The sequence below is a fragment of the Trachemys scripta genome, chromosome 5 (genome assembly GCF_013100865.1).
Source record: "Trachemys scripta elegans isolate TJP31775 chromosome 5, CAS_Tse_1.0, whole genome shotgun sequence".
Taxonomy (NCBI): domain Eukaryota; kingdom Metazoa; phylum Chordata; order Testudines; family Emydidae; genus Trachemys; species Trachemys scripta.
Window position 1 is genome coordinate 107,854,282 of NC_048302.1, and position 19,095 is coordinate 107,873,376.

At 41.0% G+C, this 19,095-nt stretch overlaps 1 protein-coding gene across 7 annotated transcripts in view; it reads right to left on the bottom strand.

The window, feature by feature from the left end:
- The window catches only part of SLIT2 (slit guidance ligand 2), a 419,653-nt gene that overhangs the window by 77,594 nt on the left and 322,964 nt on the right, over window positions 1-19,095 (bottom strand). For all 7 annotated transcript variants that reach the window (XM_034771222.1, XM_034771220.1, XM_034771221.1 and 4 more), the window contains 5 exons: window positions 16,385-16,459; window positions 10,350-10,493; window positions 8,445-8,588; window positions 1,623-1,789; window positions 599-731 (listed from right to left, as the gene is read on the bottom strand). In XM_034771222.1, coding sequence (XP_034627113.1) covers window positions 599-731; window positions 1,623-1,789; window positions 8,445-8,588; window positions 10,350-10,493; window positions 16,385-16,459 — 663 coding nt within the window. The remainder of the gene's footprint in view (window positions 1-598; window positions 732-1,622; window positions 1,790-8,444; window positions 8,589-10,349; window positions 10,494-16,384; window positions 16,460-19,095) is intronic.

Here is a 19,095-nt window from a genome sequence, read left to right on the forward strand (position 1 = left end):
TTCTGCAAATCTGCTTTACAATATTCACAAAAGAATCTTTACTATTTTTCCAATAACCAAGCCTCCACTGGAGAAATTCATTTCTTAAAAATTACTCTTTTCCTTAAATATGTCACTAAAAATTCCTTAGACTATTAAAACAATTAGAATTTTAAATAGCTAATTGTCTTGATGCTATTTATGTTATTTACTTTCTGCATTTCTTCCATGTTGGACAATGAAAATTCAATGTGACATTTTCTCTGTAAGCAAAAAAATGTACCCTAAATGTGCACTCACAGATCTCTAGCTACTATATTAAAAAAAATTAGCTAATCATAACAATATTAGAATTTCTAGGAATACTAGAATAATTCATAATTATATGGGCCTTTTTACCATTATAAATAGGACTTTTTTGTTATTAAATTCTTTTTATTAAGATTTCCTTGGTTGACTTACAGGTCTTAGTATCTAACAAGTGATAAAGTCTCAAACTCCAGCTGATTGATAAATGTCATTTCTTCATTTTGCCTACTTACTCTGCCTCTCATTCTTGAATCAGACAATGTGACTCTGAACTTGGCATTTAAGAAAAGGAAGAACTTGTGCTACTTACAGTTCAGTTACATCTTTTGGGATGCCTTTGGGCAAAACCTTAAGACCTTTGTTGCTGCAGCGAACCACAGTATCTAGGCAAGTACATTCTGCGGGACAGCGAGACAATGGAGAGCAACTGTTGTCGTCATTCCCTGGTTAGTGAAAGAAACAGATAAATAAAGCTTTGCTCTGCAGAGAGCTCTTAAGAATTGGCAAGAATTTAACATACTGTATTTAATTCCACTTAACAGACATGAAGGTTCTGCACTGCAGTAGCTCTGTGGATGGAAATCATTAAGTTATCACTTTTAACTACATTTCAAATTATATTATTTATTTAGTATAACACTGTTTTAGTATCTATGAGTCATATTCTTTAGAAAAAGCCTCATTAAAGTAAGGTCACAATTCCTAAACACAATATGATAAAGTAATATATACACTGATTTCTAAAAATTTACAATAATTTAAAGTAAATAAAGACAGCATATTATTTATTAGAGAAAAGTTATACATTTGAGTATCAGCAAACATACAATTAACCTTGGAATTAGAAGGATTGGGATGTAAGAGAGGCGAGTAGCAGATTATTCAAATATTTGCAGAGAAATATAAAAAAATCAATAAGTAACAGGCAGACTGAGCAATAGTAATATAATATTTGAATATTTAGCTGAAAGAAAGTATTGAATTCAAGTGTCAGTGTTTGAAAATATTTTCATTTGTACAACTGTTTTTGGTCCAATTATCTCAGTCTCCATTTTACCTCAAAATACCAATTTACAGTATTGCACTGTTATTTTCAAAAGTCTTGTTGACCGATGTATATGAACAGTTGCATGCTTTTTAATCATCTCAAATTGTGTGTATTCTGCTTCTAGAATAGACATGATTATACAGGAGTTAAATTTGGATCACAGTGAACATTTATTAAATTAAAAAAAAGAGTGCCTGTAATATGGACCACCTAATCTATGGCATGTTTATATGTATGAGAGCTGCAGAACTACACTACTCTGACAGATCCAATATGTATTTCTTACCATCATCACAAGTAAAATCTTGAATTGCCACATCCTGGATGGGAATCTCTTTTAGGAAGTAGGGTTTCTGACAGCGAGGGTTTCCAGTTACAATGCGTTTCTTCCTCAACCAATCTCCCAGCCACGCCAGGTGGCAGTTACAGTTGAAAGGATTGGCCAGCAGGTTTCTGAGAACCACATGCAAACAATACATAATTTAGTTTCAATGATGTAACTTTGTTTTCATTTTAAAAAATACAATGTGTATTTTCAAGAAGTTAAACCTAAATGAAATTCCGCAAACAATTCCATATGCAAACCAAAGCTGAGAGCAGCAATTTAGAATTTGTGCATCTTGATATAGTTTGTGAATCTTGATACAGTTCACTTAGAAATAATTTAAATCTGTCAGAGAGCTGACTTGCTGTCAAACTACTCTGCACTGATAAAGCAGTAACTTAATAAAGAGATGAAAGCTGATTACTTTATATTATTAGCTTTAACCTGATAACAGCTATTTCATTAATTTGTCATCTCAAGATTTCCATCTTTTATTTGCTCCAGAGAATAAGTTCTCATCTAAACTGACAGCTAAGTTGATTACATGCCAGTTATAAAAATGAATTTACTTCTACAAGTCTGAGTACTTTTGGCATCTCCTCACTTCACCACAAACCTATTGACAATTCCATTATTTAGAAACATGTCATCTTTAATATGCACAAATTAGTCACTAGCTGTAAAGTGTCTCATTTTATGTGGAAAGAGGATTAAGTACTTTACTGAGCGATGCTTCCCACAGTAATTACTTCTTTGGTAACCTGACTTCCTTAAACAGGCACTTTTTTTCCTTCTCTTCTCCTCCCTTTTCCTTCTTTTCCTCCCACTGAATTAAAAAAAGATTTGAAGGCAGACAACCCTTTGAAAATGTATTATTTCTAATACAGCCATTTCTTTTCACAGAAAATTGGACTGTAGATTAACGCTCCATCATACAGCAAGTCTGAATTAAGTTCCAAGGTAGGATTTAGACTATACATGAACTGCAGTTTCAAAAAGTTGAACACCACAGTGTGAAGAATGCCAATGGCCATGTCATAATAGGGCTTCCACAACTGGTCCAACCAGTGGAACTTGGCAACCATGGCGAACTACTTCTTCTAAAAACCTTGGTGTAAACAAAGGAACACAGGACCTGGAAGGGACCCTCTGGTTCACTGAGTCGAGTCCCCTGCTATGCGGGCAATCCTGTCATATAATTTCATTCACAAATTTATCAAGCTCCATCTTAAAACTAGTTAGCTTGCCCCCTCTACTCCTTTTACAAGGCTGCTCCAGAACCTCACTCGTCTTATGGTTAGAAACCTTCTTATAATCCTCAGTCTATATTTGTTCATGCCCCTTTATACACATTTTACCCTACTGTTTACCCCCCCACACACCTGTGCCTCTCTAAATATTTATAGAGAGCCATCATAGATTCTCAGTTAGCCTTTGTTTTGCAAGGCAAAACAAGACAAGCTCTTTTAGTCTCCACTCACATGAGAGGTCCTGCATTCCCCTGATCATCCTAGTAGCCCTTCTCTGCATCTGTTCCAGTCTGAATTCATCTTTCTTGAATATGGGTGACCAGAATTGTACATAGTATTCAAGATGAGGTCTTGCCTTGTGCAATGGCATTAATACTTCCTAACTCTACTGGAAATGCATATAAGGATCACATTTGCTACTGCTGCTACTTTTTTAAACAGACACATCGCACTCGTGGCTTATATTCTTCCTGTGATTGACTAATACAGCCAGATCTTTCTCTTTCTCTGTTGTTTCCAACTGATTAACAGTTTATAGCAGAAATTCTTGTTATTAGTTCCTAAGTGTATGCCACTGCACTTCATACTATTAAATTTCAATCTATTTCTATTACTCTAGTCCTCTAGGTCATCCAATTCTTCCTGTATGATATTTTGATCCTCCTCTGTATTGACAATGCCTCTAAACTTTCTGTCATCAGCAAATTTCATTAGCACTTTTCTACTTTTTGTGCCAAGGCCATTATTGAAATGTATTAAATAACATCAGTCCCAAGATATTAAAGAAATTACTGTCTGTGTCAAGTAACACATCACTGAGGCGAGGCCTGGTCTACACTCGGAGGTTATGTCGAATTTAGCAGCGTTAACTAGAATTAACCCTGCACCCGTCCACACAACGAAGCTATTTATTTCGACATAGAGCTCTCTTTAAATCGATTTCTGTACTCCTCCCCGACGAGGGGAGTAGCGCTAAATTCGACATGGCCATGTCGAATTAGGGTAGGTGTGGATGGAATTCGACGCTAATAGCTCCAGGAGCTATCCCACAGTGCACCACTCTGTGCAGTCCGAGCTCGGATGCTCTGACCAGCCACCAGCCACACAGGAAAAGCCCCGGGAAAATTTGAATTCCTTTTCCTGTCTAGCCAGTTTGAATCTCATTTCCTGTTTGGACATCGTGGCGAGCTCAGCAGCACTGGCAACGATACAGAGCTCTCCAGCAGAGGTGACCATGCAATCGCAGAATAGAAAGAGGGCCCCAGCATGGACTGATCAGGAAGTCTTGCATCTGATCGCTGTGTGGGGCGATGAGTCCGTGCTTTCGGAGCTGCGATCGAAAAAACGGAATGCGAAGATCTACGAGAAGATCTCAAAAGCCATGACAGAGAGAGGATACAGCCGGGATGCAACGCAGTGCCGCGTGAAAATCAAGGAGCTGAGACAAGGGTACCAGAAGACCGAAACGTCAAACGGACGCTCCGGATCCCAGCCCCAGACATGCCGTTTCTACGAGGCACTGCATTCCATTCTAGGTGTGGCCGCCACCACTACCCCACCACTGTCCGTGGACTTTGACGATGGGGTATTGTCGACGGACGCTTCCTCGGAGATGTTCGCGGACGGGGAAGATGAGGAAGGAGATGAGGAGGACGAGGCAGTCGACAGCGCTTTCAACACTGATTTCCCCGACAACCAGGATCTCTTCATCACCCTCATGGAGATCCCCTACCAACCCTCCCAAGGCGGTAACCCGGACCGTCAATCAGGGTTTTAGTCCTTGCCAGTGCAGCTACTGGAAAAGTTTGTCAACATGTCCGTTTTTTCATGATTAGTTTGCCCTAGGCGCTTTAGTTTTTAGTCCTTGCCAGTGCAGCTACTGGAAAATTCTGTCAATATGTCCAGGGATAGAGCAGAAATCCTCCTCGGACATCTCCACGAAGCTCTCCTGGAGGTATTGTGAAAGCCTTTGCATCAGGTTCCTGGGGAGAGCGGCCTTATTGCGTCCTCCACGGTAGGAAACTTTTCCGCGCCAGGCTAGCAGCAAGTACTCCAAGATCATTGCCTCGCAAAGCATGGCGGCATATGGCCCTGGTGTTTGCTGGCATTCACGCAGCATGCGGTCTTTCTCTGTCTCCGAAATCCTCATCAGAGTGATCTCACTCATGGTGACCTGCTTTGAATTAGGGGAATGTTAGTATTGGGACTGATTGCCTGTTCCTTTACATAACTGTAACCGGCAGTTTAAAGCCACGTGGTGGAGGTGGGACAGGGGCAGCAAGCAGGGATCTTTCCCGGGGACAGCTGCGAGGGGGGTGGGACAGGGGCAGAGTTCATGCTGGCCGAATTGCCGGCAGCAGGAACTGGCCAACGCTCGGAGCATTGCTTGGAACGTGAAAGGAGGGCACTGCTATAAATTAAGCTTTAAGCAGCCAAAAGTCTACGGCTTACCATGTCCGCCTGCTAGCCGAATTCCGTTGTCCGGCCCCGCTTGTGTGATCTGTACAGCAAGACCCCAGGCACTCAATGGGAAGGCCGAAAATTCGACCTTGTACTGAGTGCACATGTGATAGGTACTGTGCATGGTCTTGTTCACAGAGAAAGACTATTTTCATTGTTCGCAAAACTGTATCTTTGTGAGGAATTCACTCCCTTTCTCCCATCCCACAGCTGCGAGTGTCTCCCAAGCTACCCCGGCATCCCCTTCCCAGAGGCTGGCGCAGATCAGGCGACGAAAGAAAAGGACACGGGACGAGATGTTCTCAGAACTTATGGGCTGCTCCCGAGCCGAGGCGGCACAGCAGACCCAGTGGAGGGAGAACATGTCGCAATACCAGCGATCACACAGCGAACGGGAGGACAGGTGGCGGCAGGAAGATCAGCAGGCGACTCAAACACTGCTTGGACTAATGAGGGAGCAAACGGACACTCTCCGGCGCCTTGTAGATGTTCTGCAGGACCGGAGGCAGGAGGACAGAGCCCCGCTGCATTCTATCTCTAACTGCCCTCCCCCGCCACAAAGTCCCATCCCCCCCTCACCGAAAGTCCCAAGAAGGAGGGGCGTCAGGGGCCGTGAAAACAGTCACTCCACCCCTGCAGACTACTCAAGTAGCAGAAGGCTCTCATTCCCAAAGATTTGATAAGTCCTTTCCTTCACTCCAAAAGCACCTCAGCCAAGCCCCCGTCCCAATTTCATCCCCCTGTGTAGTTGTTAATAAAAAATACATTTCTGTTAATTACTGTTTCTGTCATGTTCTTTTAGAGGAGAGTGTGTTTTAAGGGGGGCAAGGGGGTTGGTAATTGGAGAGGACAGTCACCTTTACCAGGGTACAGACACGGGGGCAGGTTCAGCAGAAGGTCACACACACATCAGTCACTAGGCACCCTGGTCAGTCTGGGAAGTGGTTTTCATGTTCTGTGTGGGGGGGCTATGTGAGTTTGTGGCGGGGGAGGGCGGTTACAGATTTTATGCAGCGGTCCTTAGCCTGGATGACAGAGCAACGTAGCAGGGGATCTGTAACCGCCCTCCCCCGCCACAAAGTCACATAGCCCCCACACACAAAGTCCCGAAAAGGAGGGGTGGCAGGCTCCGTTGAAACAACCAGTCCACCACTGTGGACCGCTCTAGGAGCAGGAGCCTGTCATTCCTCGAGTTTAGAAGCATCCTTTCCATCACTACACCCGCTCCCCACCACAGTCTGCGTCCCAGTTTCAACACTTTACCACAAAATCCTTAATAAAGAAAACGGTGTTAATGAACAAAGTTTCATTTATTTTATTTTTAAAGGTGTGTTGGAAGGGGGGGAAGGAGGCTGGTAACTGGAGAGGATAGTCAACATTAACTGGGTAAAGAAACGGGGGCAGGTTCAGCTTCTGTTTAAACTTAATAGTCACAGGTTATCCTGCTCACTCTGGAACCTAGCTTTCAAAGCTTCCCGGATGCACAGCGTGTCCCGCTGGGCTCTTCTAATCGCCCGGCTGTCTGGCTGGGCGTAATCAGCAGCCAGGCAATTTGCCTCAACCTCCCACCCCACCATAAATGTCTCCCCCTTGCTCTCACAGAGATTGTGGAGCACACAGCAAGCTGCAATAACAATGGGGATATTGGTTTCGCTGAGATCAGAGCGAGTCAGTAAGCTTCTCCATCTCCCCTTGAGACGTCCAAAAGCACACTCCACACCATTCTGCACTTGCTCAGCCGGTAGTTGAAAAGTTCTTTTTCACTGTCCAGGGCACCTGTATAGGGCTTCATGAGCCATGGCATTAGCGGGTAGGCTGGGTTCCTGAGGATCACTATAGGCACCTCCACATCCCCAACAATTATTTTGTGGTCCGGGAAGTAAATACCTTCCTGCAGCCATCTAAACAGACCAGAGTTCCTGAAAACGCGAGCATCATGAACCTTGCCTGGCCGTCCGACGTTGATGTTGGTAAAACGTCCCCTATGGTCCACCAGTGCTTGCAACACCATTGAAAAGTAGCCCTTTTGGTTTATGTACTGGCTGGCCTGGTGGTCCGGTCCCAGGATAGGGATGTGAGTTCCATCTATAGCCCCACCGCAGTTTGGGAATCCCATTGCAGCGAAGCCATCTATGATCACCTGCATGTTTCCCAGGGTCACTACCTTTGAGAGCAGTAGCTCAACGATTGCATTGGCTACTTGCATCACAGCAACCCCCACGGTAGATTTGCCCACTCCAAAGTGATTCACAACTGACCAGTAGCTGTCTGGCGTTGCAAGCTTCCAGAAGGCTATGGCCACTCGCTTCTGGACAATCAGGGCTGCTTGCATGTGGGTGTCCTTGTGCTTCAGGGCAGGGGACAGCAACTCACAAAGTTCCAGGAAAGTTCCCTTACACATCCTAAAGTTTCGCAGCCACTGTGATTCATCCCAGACCTGCAACGGCCATAACTGCAGCGATGATCGCAGCGGGCTCCATGCTCGCAGTGCTGTGGCGTCTGCGCTGTCAATCACCAGAAAAGTGTGTGAACTGATTGCCCGCTGGCGCTTTCATGGAGGGAGGGCGGGAGTGAGGGTTGAATGACGACAGTTACCCAAAACCACCCTTGATACATTTTTTGCCCCAGCAGGCATTGGGGGCTCGACCCAGAATTCCAATGGGCAGCGGGGACTGTGGGAACTGTGGGATAGCTGCCCACAGTGCACCGCTTCCAATGTCGACGCTTGCCCCGTTAGTGTGGACTCACAAAGTCGAATTACTATCCTTAGTGTGGATACACACATTCAACTTTGTAATATCAGTTCCACAAAAATTCGCTTTAAGTAAAATCGAACTACTCTCATAGTGTAGACATACCCTAAGTGTTTAAGGACAATGCCTGTATTTACATTTGAATGTGTGCTTCAAGATGGCCCAGGACACAGATTTTCTGTAACTCTGACTGTTGTATTTTTCTTTAGTGGAATATTAATGTACACTGCAAGATTATGCAGAGAAAATATAAATGCAAATGTCATAAACACGTGAGTGGCTTCAAGTCCTGGATAATCTAAAAATATAATGTAACTTACAATGTAGAGAGTGAATGGAGAGTATCAAAGGCACCTGGAGCAACTGTAGTAATTTGGTTGTCATATAAGGAGAGCAAACGGACAGAACTCAGTCCTGTGAAACTATCATTGCCTATACAGCTTATGCGATTGCTCCTTAGCATTCTGAAAAAGAAAGGATTAACATTTATTACTTTAGGGAAGGTCCAATAGAACCATTTTATCTAAACATCTTTCTATGTTTTATTACGCTTAGATACCATTTATTAAATTTAATCATATACTACATCTAATGTATGAAGATTTTCTTGCACATTAACCATTTTGGTATTCAATATAGTTAAATATTACAAAAAATGAAGTATAATTAGATCATATATATATATATATATAGTATTATTGCAGAGCAACAGAAAAACTAAACTGAGGCATATTTTTGAAGACACCATTTATTATAATGAAAACTCACTATAATTTTAGTGTTTTAGCTATGTGAATATTTCAGTAGCTTTACAACTCATGTGAAGATACCAGTTGAGAACTGGGACAGCTTTCTCTTTGCTAAGACAACTGCTTCTACAAATTAAACATTTACATAGTTATTTGTTACAATTTTTATATATTCTGATGGCATTTCACAGTCCATATTTCTGTTCATTAACATATGTAAACTAAATTGCAGAAAGCACTCTTAACTTGCTCAACAAATCTCAATTAACAGAAACCATTGTGAATCTGACACAGTGGTCCCAAAACTGTGGGGTACTCCCCCTAGGGGGGCATGGAGTAACATCCAGGAGGCACAGAGGAGCCTGGGAAACCCCATGGGTGAGGGAAGATAGGGAGTGCCACCCAGCTCCACTCTGCCTTCAGCCCTGCTCTGGTCCTGCTCCTGGCCCCAGCCCTGGCTCCATGGCCCAGGGGTGATGGAGAGACAAATTCCATTACTAGGAAGGGGAGTGCAAGAGGAAAAGTTTGGGCACCACTGTTTTAACAACAAGTAGAAAGTTTAGAATCTTAAAAACAAAAACAACCTTCCTAAAAATAGATTTCTCTAAGTAATATTATAGGATCAATGCAGTTTCAAGTTTTGCTCTTTTTGTGCCTGTTTGTCAATAAACCCTAGAATTATTTTTCCTATCTAGATTCATAAGAACAGCAACTAACAGTGTCAAGAGTTTGAAATAAAAACAAAGCTAATTTATTTAAAATTTAAAATCCTAGGTACAATGTATCCAAAAATATCTGCATCCTTCTTTGCTGCAGAGCCCAGAAGACTGCAGCTGTTGGCTCCGCAGAGGGCTGAGCCGTTGATTAGAAAGTTTAGCGTGCAAGAGAAGCCCCAGAACAAAAACACAGTTCTGTGGCTGAGTTGAGGAGTTACCCAGGGAGCAGAGAAGACTAGGTAAGGACGTAATAATAACTTGAAGTTAGAGCCCATTGAATCATCATCTTTGGCTAACTGACATTGAATCGTTGAGGAAAGACCCTTATCCCACATTTCAGCATCCACTGAATCTATCTCCTTCCTCTGGTGTAATTCCCAACAACAATTAGCATGGACAGAATCAAAAATTCTATTCTAAGGATGTGGCAGTGCAGAATGTATAATTTCCATGGCTACAGAGGAGATGGTTATTTCCATCTGCTCACAGAACCAGGAGCAGCTGCAGCTGCTGCATAGTTCAGTAGGCATGTACAGTTTTTGTAGATACAGAAATGAATTTCAACTAGATCAGGCCCAAAGTCAATGAATTCACACTGAGTGGAAAAGCTTGGTGTAAAATGGAAGTAAGAGCTAGGATATGCTTCCATATCCCATAGTTTTTTCTTCAAAATGAAGATTACAAAAACCATAGGAATTTACTTCGAGTCTAAGAGATCTGGCACCGAGCGGGAAGAAAGACACCCAGTTAGTAGACTTACAATGTTTTGAGACTTTCTAGTCCTTTAAACATCTTGTGTCGAATAGTCTCCAAACGGTTACTGGTGAGCAACAGTTCATTCACACCAGATGCTCCTTCAAATGCTCCTTCTTCAATATCTGTGATCTTGTTATTGCTCAGATTTCTATTTTACATTAATGAAAAAGAATTAAAGAAAAAAAAAAGACTTTTTTAGCGTCTTAGGCTAATTAACTGTTAAAGAAACACTGCAGACTACCATAGCTTTAGGTTACTTTAAGTAGTTACTATGTAAAACTGGAGAATAAATTCAAAGAGTAAAATATCCAATACAGAGATTTTAATCCTGCAAAGCAAATTTCAGTACAACCTTAACAATAGAGACTGGGATTTTCAAAGGAAGTTTGGTTTTTATCTCCTACTGAAAGAATCTCAGGGTTGCTACCAGTGCATGCATAATACAAGAAAATGTTTTCATCAAAATTTCTAAAGATACTCAATTAAAATACATAGTGTTTTAATGTTTTCATTCCTTGCAGTGTTTTGAATCCAATCAACAATGTAATGTTGGTGCCTGAGAAACAAAACTGAAACTAACTAGTTTAGTTTCAGTTTCTAAGTTGAGAGAGATACAAAAAGTAAATAAGTAGCACAAATGATGACAATTAAACAAAATATTCATGATCTATACTATACTATTACTAATTTTTAAACCAACAAGAGGTATGGTTTATATCTCTACCTCTTGTGGAGAACAGTTTTTTTGTCAAAGTGTTGAAATTAGACTCAAAATGAGTAGAAGTGGCTTTGTATTTTGAAAAAGTATCTAATTTCAATATTTACACATTGCTTTAAAGATTTTAGTGATACATCTGTAATACTTTATTTTGCGTTCTTCAAATAGCCATATTCATATTTTACTTAAATTTTAGTTTAAACAACACCAAATATGTATTTATTCACAGTGTGACGTTATAATACAGTAATGACTTTTTACATGATCAAAACAACATATACAATGTAGTGATGCTAAAGTCTTATTTCTTTTACTTGCTGGTATTTATGATATTTGGAAGAAAAACAAACATAAGTTGATGGTTTTGGGAACATCGCTTTTATTTATTCAATTTAAGAAAACATATTAATTATTCATTACATCTAAAATACATAGTCATGCCAGAATTAATCTGTATCAGTATCTGACAAATGTAAAACCTAAGGTTGTTGCTTCAGCTGAGTTTTGACTACTCAGTTCTTGCATAATATTAGTTTCAAATATACCTTGCCCTTGATGAAGGAGATGATTTGGTCTTTGTGGTTAAAGCACAGGTCTGGGAACCAAGAACTCTTTATCCCTAATCCCAGATTCACAGATGACTTGATGTGTGGTCCAGGACAACCTCCTTAGTTTCTTATTATCTGACTTTCTCCATGTGTAAAGTATGAATATTACTGTACTATTTACCTATTGTTCAAGGATTAGTTAACATTTGTAAAACTCATCAGTGAGAGACAAAGTTATATATATATATATATATATATAATGTTATTAGTATTGACAGAACATCAACTCGATTAACTATTTAGGCCCTACTCCTCCAATGTGCTGATCTATGACCTTTCCCCTGCTTCCACTGCTTGCAATAATAATGATATTATTAGGATATATGACTGATCTTGGTGTGTTACTCATTAGTTTTGAACAGACAAGGGGACAAGTATGTGAACACAACTAATTGGATTGTCAGGCTGGCTATCTTAACAATTTGATACATAGAAATTGTTAGGAAATAATTGAGAAAGGATTGACATGACTGGTTAGTTTTAATGATTAGGATTAATTATGGAAATCCAGAATGCCACAGATGGAATAGTATCAGGGGGTAGCCGTGTTAGTCTGTATCTACAAAAACAACAAGGAGTCTGGTGGCACCTTAAAGATTAACAGATTTATTTGGGCATAAGCTTTCGTGGGTAAAAACCTCACTTCTTCAGATGCATAGAGTGAAAGTTACAGATGCAGGCATTATATACTGACACATGGAGAGAAGGGAGTTACTTCGCAAGTGGAGAACCAGTGTTGACAGGGCCAATTCAATCAGGGTGGATGTAGTCCTCTCCCAATAATAGTTGAGGAGGTGTCAATTCCAGGAGAGGAAAAGCTGCTTCTGTAATGAGCCAGCCACTCCCAGTTCCTATTCAAGCCCAGATTAATGGTGTTAAATTTGCTGTTTCTCTTTGAAATCTGTTTCTGAAGTTTTTTTGTTTAATGATAGTGACTTTTAAATTTAACACCATTAATCTGGGCTTGAATAGGAACTGGGAGTGGCTGGCTCATTACAGAAGCAGAGTTTCCTCTCCTGGAATTGACACCTCCTCATCTATTATTGGGAGAGGACTACATCCACCCTGATTGAATTGGCCCTGTCAACACTGGTTCTCCACTTGCGAAGTAACTCCCTTTTCTCCATGTGTCAGTATATAATGCCTGCATCTGTAACTTTCACTCTATGCATCTGAAGAAGTGAGGTTTTTACCCACGAAAGCTTATGCCCAAATAAATCTGTTAGTCTTTAAGGTGCCACCCACCAGACTCCTTGTTGTTTTTACAGATGGAATAGGCACAGGCATTGCCCTTCTGATAATTGGGGTATCAGAACAAATATGGGTATGTATCCATGACATCTAGATAATGTGGGGTAGAAGGCACCTTGCCTAGTTTTCTTTTCTCGGGTTCTCTCGGGCTCTGAACTGGTGTCAACTGGATCTGTGGCTTTCTGAGGTTCTCTATTTGCTAATTTTCATCTATTTTTTTTCTTCATCATCTTTTATAGTGTAAATATTAAATGTGTTTATTACCATGACACTATTGGTTACACAGGCGGTTTGGTTGGATAATTTTATGCTGTGATGGTTGTACCAGGACTTTTGAGGCCCCCTGATGGGAGACCTTGTGGTCCTACCACATCCTGCCCCAGGAAAGGAGCAGTGAAGGTGGGGGTCCTCTAGGCCTGCTTAGAGAGGCTGCATAGAAGCAGCTAATCAGAGCTCAGAAGGCTCAGAAAAAAAGAGCTACAGGGCCTGAGCAGGTCAGTTACTGGCTGGGACGTGAGTGGCAAGGAAGGGTGCTCTTTTCTGGCCCCAGGAGCCTGAGAGAGAACCAGAAATTGAATTTTGGCAGCATTTTGCTTTCTGCAAGGAGAGAGAGGACCTGAGAACTGTAACCCTAAGGTAATGGGTGAAAGGAAAGAGATTCAGTAATGGGTGAAAAGGAAGACGCCCAGGGAAAATACTAGCAGCTAACAGAGTTGAAGGGAGTATTGTGTGACTGCTGTTCATAGGGTCCCTGTGTTGGGACCCAGAGTAGTGGGTGGGCCCAGGTTCCCCCACTTGCCACTGGGGAAGTGGCCCAAGCCCCAAGAAGGGGATAAGGCTTGTTTAGAAGCCCAAACAAAGGGCTGGAATTTAAAGGGTTCAGGGATGGGACTGAAGACCCTGGAAAGGGCAGACAGACCATCTGGTGAATTCTTGGTTACCCACTAGAAAGGGATTGAACTTGAGAGAGGACCTGGCTGAAGATAGAGTCTCCAGAGAGAAAGCCCTGGAAGCAGTACTTTATAACAGAGAAGGGGACAGGGAAGGACTTAAAAGTTAGCCCAGAAGGGACTGAGAATTGAGCCCAGAGACAGAACTGAAGATACTAACAAAGCCACAGCATAGTCCTTGTTGGACCTTTGTTACCCAGGAAGGGGTTCATTCATGCATATTGGCTGTGTGTGACTTGGCCGGAGAGTTGAGCCACTGACGAGCTGCATAGCAAGGTCAACAACCTATAGTGGGTGCCAGGAGAAGAAAAGATTGCAGCACCACACCCAGCCAACAGGAGGCATTGCTGAGAGATGAGTGCCCCATCACAGTAATGTTTATAGGTAACATAGTTATTTGGTTTCTTTGTAAGTTATAATTGAATCTATACCACTTTACACTGCCAATCATTTCAATCCCAGAGAGAAAGGGGATTTCTTAGGAAATGGGTAGCCCATTTTGGTAAAGAACCTGTGATTGATTATTAATAATAAACATTGTATGATAAATCAGTTGTGTTATTACTTGTAAGGGTTACAAGTTACATCTGTGCAGGCAAACCCGTGAGCTTGTGCAAAGCTCCACGCAGGCACAGGGATCCTCTGCCTGCCTGGTTGACATTGCAGATTCGGGTGTTTTTTTTTATTAAACATAATTAACTTATCTGCACCTTATTCAGTTACCTGCAGTACTTTTTAACATGTGAGATTTGTATTTGAAACTTACAGAACAGTATTAATAGCAATGCTAACTTTATGCTACATTTTTCTCTTTATTCTAGCCTCTTCTTAATGGTCCCAAATTCAAAACTACTCTGGGTTAAATTAGATAGCCACATTAAGATAGTGATTAAAATTCTCCGTTTTGTTGCCTCAAAGCACTCAATCCTAGAAATCAACATTTAAATTTAGATCACCTGAATCCTTTGCTGCATTCCTCTTCACAATATGAAAAACATAAAATCATTTAATGTATATTTTCATGTACGTTTTCTTGAGTATGAGACACTGATATCACTTTTGCTAACTTTGCATATTTGATTTCTTTAAAGAAATGTAGTGCTTGTGAAAAGGGCTAGATTGACAGCCTTGTAGAATGAAGACCTGTTTATCCAGAGGATAGGAACAGCAGAGGAAACAGCAGTGCCAACATCTCTACATTGGCTTAACAACGGGTATGTCTACACTGCAGTAGAGGTATGATTGCAGTACTTGTAGACATGCCCGAGCTAGCGAGGTGGAGGACTAACAGCATGAAGCACAGACTCCCCAACATAGGCTGTACCAGCCTTCCCGACACCCTGGGTACAAAGTCCATGCTGTTGTGGCTTTGCTTATATTGGCACTCAAACTAGCTAGATTAAAGCTAGCTTGGGTATTTCTACACATGCTGCAATCAAACCTTCAACTATAGTGTAGACTTGTCCTAAATGACTCAACTGTGACCTAGAGTGACAAAGTAGGGGTGAGTGAGTAGTTAGAATAGACATGGCATTTGATCTTTGGTCTCTCTGAATATGCTACATGAATACTGATAAGTACCACCAGTGATGGTGGTTTTCGTGGGGTGGAGGACACCCTCCCACTAGGAACTGGACTGTGGATATCAACACATTTCACATAGGCTACTGAACAATCCTCAAACTGAGATAAATTTTGGCCACTGCTAACCTAGATGGCTCTTTTTTTACCGTCACATATAGCAGTCATTTTATTCCTTTCTTTATATAAAAATGAACAATGGATCATTTTTCATGAATTTGCTAGGATTGTATTCCCTTTCCTTGGTACTTATGTTTGCAGGAAACGTTAATAAAAAGACCGAACACTAAATATAGCTACAAGAAAGTGACATGTCCTCTTTACTCTCTGACAAGTATTTCTGTCCTTCACTAAGGATAAACAAAAGACACTTCATAGTGTGTGTGTGTGGGGGGGGGGGGTTCTTTTTTTGAAATGACTTATGAAACTGGTGAACATCTAAAATTCTCTTGGAATATGAATTGAAGACTTTAATTCACACAGATGAGCTATCTAGCCATTTTCCCAATCATTTAGTTTTGATATTTTTCCCTAATGATAGTTTGATAAAGCAAAAAGTCAAAGGCATATCCTGAATGTGCTGAAAGAGGCAGAATAGCATGGCTAGGGAGTAACAGAGGAAGTTACAAAAGATTACTGGAACTGGTTTTGAACTGCTTAGGTTGCTAGATCCCTGCTTTGGCTGAATAACAGACCGGCTGGCTGAACACTAAACTAAAGGTGTCAAAGCTGTACAGCATGAGAAGTTGCAACTGCCTGTGCCTAGCTCTGTAGAAAAGAGCTGCCAACTTTGATCTAACTCACTGATTACGCCAAACCCATGCTACAGTCCACCTCTTGATTTCTGAATTGAATACACTGAATCTCTCAGCTGTTAACTAATAAAGTTTATAGAAAAGTACAGAACAGATATCAGTGAAGATAAACTTACATTTTACGCAGCTGAGGAAGCTTCTTAAAGATCCCAGTCGCCTCTAACACTGTGAATTCATTGTTATTTAGTCTCCTGGAGAAAACAGCAAAAATACAGTCACAAAATTATTCCAGCACCAACATTGCTTGACAGACTATTTTCTAGATTAGATGAATTTTTTCATAATATCTTAATTAAAATATCTGCAGTATTCAAATAAGATTTCAATTTTGCCATTTCTAATTCTGTAGTCCCTGTGTACACAAATCCGCCATTAATTTCAATTAGAGTTAAGAATGCACAGGGCTCCAGGATCAAGAACAGAATGTAAATATTATAAATACAAAATCGTTTTAATTAAATATAAAATATGTTTTAATTTAGATCCTCTCTCTTTTTACTGATAAATAAAAATGCATAATAAACTAACATAAAAGTCCATTGAGGGAATCTGATGTTAGCATACCTTCTACCCTAATCTAGCTTCAGGGATAGGGCATTACCACTATGTTGCTACCCTCTCTCCTCTTGCTACTGGGAGGGGGAGCAATTGGCAGAACATACAAAGAGCTAGTTGCTGGCAATATTCAATTAGGGAACAAACAGGAGCAGTCTCATGACCCCATGAAGGTGTCATTTGTCACATCTATAAACTTTGTTTTGCAAGAGAGTTTCATGGTCCAGGACTAAAGGGCTGCTCATCTCTCTCCTTCATGCAGATGGGGGCGACTGCTCCACTGTTGAAGTTTTATTCCTCTCAGGGACAACACATCACAAATATTCCAGGGATGATCCAATAGCAACTTGTAAATAAAAATCTTTAAGAAGTATATGCAAACAACTGAAAATTGGTCCAGTGTTCATTACAGTATATTGGGTGGAGTCTGATAGACATCTGGAGATTCTCACAGAAATATCATTTACAAGGATGAAATTACTCTTTTATGCTTCCAGTCTGTTGACTAGGAATAAAGGGCTCTACAAAATAGCAGTGTTCTTAAGCCCTAGGGTAGGCCCATGATTGCTAGCTGGAGTAAACATGTTCGGCCATAGACCACTGACCTCAGATCATTCCATCTATTGTCAGTGTCTGAGAAATCACCAAAAGCTACTCTATAGTGATTCGGGAAGGTAGGTAATGAGCACCAGATGTTTGTTTGAAATATCTTAAAACAATGATTCTCTAGCCCAGAAACCAAAGCCCCTTTAGCAGAGTGAGGCCTGAACCCTGAGAGGCTGTTAACTTGGGCCAACTTTTATATTTCAATATGGTATGCATTGATCCATACAGCTAATACACCAAAAAGCCATTTTCCTTTCTTAGGCTTCTTTAAAAGAAAAAAAAATCCAGAATCTTAGTCTCTTCAGTTTTAGGGTGCTAATGTTTAAATCTCCTTACCCCATTTAAGGATGGAGTCTAATTATCTTTTGTTTAGAGATTTGGGACTAGGACCAAACCAGAGGAGATGAATGCCTGGATCACTATGGAACTCTGAATTTGATGTGGGTTTAAACTTGGAAACACTTCTCAGGGTGATCTTGTTGGGAAAGAAGGTGAGAAAAGGAAAATGGCGAGAGAGCTGCTAGTTCACCCACCCTTCTAGCTGAGGTTATAGCTACCACTTTAAGTGATAGCCAGAAGACAAGCATTGAGTTTATCAATTTGAAGTGCTGGTAGCACAGTCTTTTCAACAATTGATTGAAATCCTACATAAACAATTGGGAAAGGGAACAACTGTTTTGGACAGATGTAGAATATTTTCCAACTAACCGGAAGCACATAGGACATGCATTTCAAGAGGCGCAAAGTGCCGACAAATTCAAATGAAGTAAATGAGCGATGGAAAATCTGGTGCATATTGACCAATGAGTGTGACTACACTGAGTAACCTTTAAAGTGACCTTTGATAGGATGGAACAGGGTTTTGGATTCTATCCCTTCTTTCTACATCAATAAACTTGTTTATCGAGGACACGCAGAACCTCCTGGAAGAGCTGCTTTCCTACATGTTAACAGACTAACATTGCAACACAAGCCTTCTCTAATGCCAGCCATTCAAGTACCAGGAGAAGCCTGTGAGGGGAAATGTGGGGATGAGGCCCAGGTCCAAAAAGAAAGGGAAGGGTCTCTCTAGGACACAATAAGCATTTTTTGGAGCATCCTTTGTGATACAGATGAGACTCAGCTGCAGTAAACCCAAAAAGAGACAGACCCGGGGATACACAGGCCTTGTAGTTCTCCTTGGCTCTAGCTTGTAGACATATGGTGATGCTCATGAGGTAAGCTCTCCCACTGGAAGCCTGAATATTCTAGGATAACCAGGAAATAGTCATCATGGAAAGGGGAAGAGGAAAGGGTTCACAGACATCAAGAGTGATTTTTCTGCCAAGCTCCTTTGAGCAAATCTGACATTGAAATAGCTGTTAGCAGGAACTGCTGCTTGACATGGAAAAGAGAACTTAGATTTTCAGTCTGCTTGTCAAATAATTGTAAACTAGACTTCTTCAAGAAGAAGCCGATTGAATCTTGATAAAATATTGGTGGCCTCCAAAATCAAGGGCCAGTGCTCTTAGTTGAAGCAATGTTAGAATCACCAACCTGGTGCCTAGCTCTGACATAGTGCTTTTCATCATTAGATCTCAAAGTGCTTTATAAAAGACATAAATAGGAAGTTGTTATTAGGTACCAAGGTCAGATCTTCGTGTTAGGGAATGATTTTAAGATTTTT